General features: G+C 37.1%; 1 protein-coding gene across 1 annotated transcript in view; it reads left to right on the top strand.

The window, feature by feature from the left end:
- Positions 1-4,152: 4,152 nt before the first annotated feature.
- The window catches only part of LOC119414869 (contactin-associated protein-like 2), a 391,521-nt gene continuing 390,219 nt past the window's right edge, over positions 4,153-5,454 (top strand). Inside the window, exons 1-2 of the mRNA XM_037681990.1 lie at positions 4,153-4,159; positions 4,960-5,070. Coding sequence (XP_037537918.1) covers positions 4,153-4,159; positions 4,960-5,070 — 118 coding nt within the window. The remainder of the gene's footprint in view (positions 4,160-4,959; positions 5,071-5,454) is intronic.

Below are 5,454 nucleotides of genomic sequence, written 5' to 3' on the forward strand. Positions count from 1 at the left end.
AAACGAATAATTAACTTACCTTTGAAGTCCTTTATGAAACTGGACACACACAGCTTAAATCTTTTGTTCTTTTTATACGTTGGAGTTTTAGAGGATGTCTCAATAATTCTATAAACATTGTCAATGTCAGCAAGTCCAGCAGCGACCAAGGGAAAAACGCCATTACTAACACTGTGTTGCTTGCAAGCCATATGTGTTCAGCGTGGCTAAAAAATACAGAAGTGCTAGAACGGAACTCTGTGGCATATAGCCCATTGGCTGCTAAAGTGTACCAAGGCTGCTTTTCTTCCTTGTAGAAGAGACGTTCACATTCGGATGATGTCGTTTCAAGTATGTTAACAAGTTAGATGTGTTGCCTGCTACAGATCCAATCTCCGTGAACCAACGTCGACAAACGGCTTTGGATTTGTCCACTTGTCTTTTAACAAGAAAGCCATAATGTTCCCAAACAGGAGACCACAGCGAGATGCTAGGCTACGTGTGCTGCAAGGCAATGCAACAATTAATAGTGCCATGCTGAAACACGCTTAGGAACTTTAGTTCCACAGTGCATAATCTCTCATTAATAAAATTTAATGAGTGAGATAATAACCGAAACGGTACGCACATGGACTGAATCAAACAAGCCGTACCGAAACAGTTCAATACACCTACATGTACCGTTACACCACTAATTTTACCCCCTCCTCCCAGAATGAGAGCCCAAAATGTGCAATTAGTATGTAATCAACCAGGGAAGGAGGAAAAGTAGAGGAAAAATGCAGCACAGATGGATATCAATTTATCCACAGACCCCGATCATGAAGCTTCTTTTTAACGTACTCCTTTTATTTTATTTTGCTTCAAGTGGGTCAGTATTTTTGAAGTATGGAACTGGGGCACATAGTCATGCCTCCCATCCAGCCTTGGATTTTTCCAGGTCAGGGACTTCAATCTGGTCATTCTCTGTTGACAGATCGACCCTATCACGGATTTCCTTCTGGTGGCCGGGATTAAATCATCAAACACTTGTTTATCTAATGTGTATATCTGTCTTGCAAAGCAGTTTTACACACTCAGAAATTTCTCTTCTAGATTTGGCAATTTCAAACCTTAATGATAAGGAGTCAATTTTTAACGTGAAAAGGAAGTACTTGATTCTTCTTCTTCTTCTACTATCAGGAAATGTTCAACCTAATCTAGGCCCCTCTCTGAATAATATTGATATTCCTGAAAAATTTAGTGAGAGATCTGGTCTTGGCATTTTACATTTTAATGTCTGAAGCCTGCTTCCTAAAATTGATCTTGTTAAAATTTGGGTACAAAGAACAAAACCTGACGTCCTTGTGTTGTCTGAAACATGATTAAATAAATCTGTTTCAGATCAGGATATTGCTATTAAGAGTTATAATGTTTTCCACTGTGATTGTCCCAGGAAAGGTAGAGGTGTAGCTATCTTTATGAAAAGCAGCTTTCATGTGACTCTCCTCTCCTCTGTATCTGTTACTAAACAGTTTGAATTTCTGGCTGTTAAACTTCAGTTTCAGCAAAATCAGTCTCTCACAGTCATGGATTGTTATAGGCCTCCCTCAGCTTGCAGTGATGTTCTGGACTCTTAAAATAATTGTATCGCAGGGTTAAATACGGGTGAGATTATCTTAGTGGGCGACTTAAACCTTGACTGGTTGTCATCAGTCTCAGATAGCCTAAAATCTATTTGTGACTCACACAATCTAAGTCAACCAATGAATAGCCCTACCCGGCCTAACATAAAAAAACTTGCTAAATCATCACTTCTTGATGTAATAATAACAAATGCCCCTCACAAGTTCACAGATGTTGGTATTTTTGGGAATGATTTGAGTGACCACGGTGCAATTACGGTTGTCAGACATCAAACTTCCCAAAGTTAAACCACAAATACTTTTGAAAAGAGACTTTAAGCATTTTCATGAGCAGGCTTTTCTGCATGATCTGGCTAAAACTGAGTGGAAACAAATTTCTCTCTGATGATGTTGAGTTGGCATTTACATTTTTTAAAGATTATTTTTTAAAGGTAATACACAAACATACACCTCTGCATAAATTCAGGATAATGGGGTGAAATAACCCCTGGTTTTCCACTGAAATTAGTAATCTCCTCAGACAAAGAGATCATGCATGGGCTAAGGCTAGAAAAACAAAATTGGAGGCTGACTGGATTAACATTCGTCAACTTTGCAATAAATGTACCTCTAAAATTAAAAAGTCTAAATCTGAATTTTATTTATCAGAAACCACCAAAAGTCTAAATGATCCAAAAAAGTTTTGGAATACTGTGAGATTGGTTTCTGGTGGTATGCCTTCCAGTGAAATGCCAAACTTCTTGGTCAAAGACTCCGTAAACCTGACTGATAAATGTGCCATGTTAAATTATTTTAATGAACATTTCATTGCAGCAGGGGACTTATTTAATTCATCTAATAGTGATCCAGCAGTAGAAAAAAACTGTACCTGTTAGCTCTAAACCTGCTGAAAATGTTTTTCATTTTACACAGGTATGTGTCTCTGAGGTACATGGTGCACTACAAAAATTGGACTTCAAAAAAATCAGCTGGTCCGGATGGTCTGGAACCTTTCTTTCTAAAACTAGCTGCTGATTTGATTGATGAGCCTTTAACTTGTATTTTTAATCTAAGCCTCATCACAAACAAAGTTCCTGAAGTCTGGAAATCTGCATTCTTCCATTATTAAAAGGAGGTGAGCCATCAATTGTGAACAATTATAGACCCATCTCTAAATTATGTATTTTAGCAAAAGTGTTTGAAAAGTTGGTCTGTGATCAACTGAAAGAATTTTTAGAAACAAATAATCTTTTAGGGCAGCACGGTGGCGCAACTGGTAGAGCTGCTGCCTCTCAGCGAGCAGGTCCTTGGTTCAAACCCCGGTCCAGGGGCCTTCTGGGTGGAGTTTGCATGTTCTCTTCATGCATGCGTGGGTTTTCTCCGGGTACTCCGGTTTCCTCCCACAGACCAAAAACATGCATGTTAGGCTGATTGGTAACTCTAAATTGTCCCTAGGTGTGAGTGAGAGAGTGAATGGTTGTTTTGTCTCGTTTTTCTCTATGTGGCCCTGTGATGGACTTGCGACCCGTCCAGGGTGTACCCTGCCCCTCGCACAGTGATTGCTGGACATGGGCACCGGCGACCCTCATGACCCAAAATGGAATAAACAGGTAAAGATAATGGATGGATGGAAATAATCTTTTAAACTCTTTTCAGTCAGGTTTTAGGAAACAGCATAGCATTGCAACTGCTGCTCTAAAAGTTTTAAATTATGTGTTTGAGGCACTGGATTCTAAAAAGGTTTGCTGTGCTCTGTGTATTGATTTATCCAAGGCATTTGATACTGTGGATCACACTATCCTCGTAAATATTCTTCTCAAACTGGGCATCTCTAAAGAAGCATCTCCCCAGGGCTTTGTCTTGGGGGCCATTTTATTTACAATTTACATTACTGCACTGTGTGAAAATATGCAAAATGCCTCCTACCACATTTATGCTGCTGATTGTGTAATTTACTGTTATTCAAATTCAATAGCTCAGGCACTTGAATTCTTACAGGCTGCTTTTGATGAGGTGCAGATTTGTCTTGAGAAGCTAAAATTGGTCTTAAATGCTGATAAATCTAAAATAATGTTTTTTTTTTTCAAATGTGTCTGTCCCATTGGAGAATATCCCTCTAATAAAAACTGCCCAAGGTAAAGTTCTTGAGAGGGTCTCCAGTTACAAATACCTGGGCTTAATTTTCGACGAGGAGCTTTCTTTTAAATAGCATGTGAAACACCTAATTTCAAATTTAAGGGTGAAGCTTGGGTTCTTCTCTAGAAACAAATCATGTTTCTCCCTTAGAGCAAGGAAGCTTTTGATCACAACTACTTTTTTGCCAGTACTTGACTATGGCGATGTTGTTTATATGTGTGCTTCAAACAGTTGTCTACAGTCATTAAATCCAGTGTACTACTGTGCATTAAGATTTATTACTGGCTGTAGCTACCTTACTCATCACTGTGATCTCTATCTTAAAACCAGTATGTCTTCCCTGTTTAACAGGTGACATGTGCATTGGATGACTTTGGTGTATAAGTAATTTATTGGCCTGCTTCCGCATTATTTATGTACTTTTTTTCGAAGAATGGACTGTAGTTATGCCTTACGCTCTAAGGAATATTTGCATCTTCATGTTCCTCATGTACGAACAGAAAAGGGCATGAAAGCTTTTAGCTTTTCTGCCCCCTCAGCTTGGAATGCCTTGCAAGCTGAATTAAAACTGACAGAACTTGTTACTTTGAGTGCTTTTTCAAACTTTTAAAAAACCGACAAAAGATATCTTGTCAACAGTGCCTGTGTTTTAGATCTTTAATTGTTACTGTTTTAAATTAATTTTTATTACAATTATTGCCATTTACTGTTATACTGTATGTTATATATATATTTTTTTTATTTCTGAAGTCTTATTCTAATCTGGTTACTTCTTTTTGTTTTTTTTATGATGTGTGCTGCTGCCTGTTCTTGGCCAGGTCACCCTTGTGAAAGATGTCTTGATCTCAATGGATTTTTATCTGGTTATATAAAGGTTTAATAAAAAAAAAAAAAAGAGTCCCCAAAGCTCAATGGGATTAACCTGTCTAAATAAAGCTTGAATGAATGAAAATACTCCGGAGCGACGTGTAATTCGGAAAATACGGTAAATTCGTTCCACCTCGTGTACCACATATGATGTGAATGACTTGAACTTGAACATAAAAACACAGACATGGGCAACACATTATTGCCCTTTCACCTTTGGCAGCAAACAATAATCAGTATTATGTTATTGAAGATACATATGGCTTTACAGCAGGTATTTTGCAAATGCATCTGAGTAATTGTCATCCAGGTTTTTATGCTGATGCCCTAATAAATAATATGACTCATTTCAATACAACTTTATTCTGTGCAGGGAGGTGTGAGGACAACTTGGCCACCCCTCTCCCCTACAGTGCCTTTACTGGTTCATCAGTGTATGGTCAAGCATATGGAGCTGGCTATGCTAAACTTAACAGGATACAAGGTATGGAATGTAACGTCACCGTGTGCATCTTACAGGTGTTTGTGAAAATGGAGTCATGTTTGGCACTTTGGTAATGGTGTGTGTGTGTGTGTATTTATATTGCTTTATAATGTAGCTGTTTTTTTAATATAAATGTCTTCCATTTTTCAATTTATATGCTTTGTTATGATTGTCTAGTGTTGTCATCATACTTTGTTAAAACAAACTTATTCCTAATGAGTCATATACATATACATATACATATGTATATGTATATGTATATATATATATATGTATATGTATATGTATATGTATATGTATATATATGTATATGTATATATATGTATATGTATATATATGTATATGTATATATATATATATATATATATATATATATGTATATGT

The sequence above is a fragment of the Nematolebias whitei genome, chromosome 9, assembly GCF_014905685.2.
Source record: "Nematolebias whitei isolate Nwh7 chromosome 9, NemWhi1, whole genome shotgun sequence".
Classification (NCBI taxonomy): domain Eukaryota; kingdom Metazoa; phylum Chordata; class Actinopteri; order Cyprinodontiformes; family Rivulidae; genus Nematolebias; species Nematolebias whitei.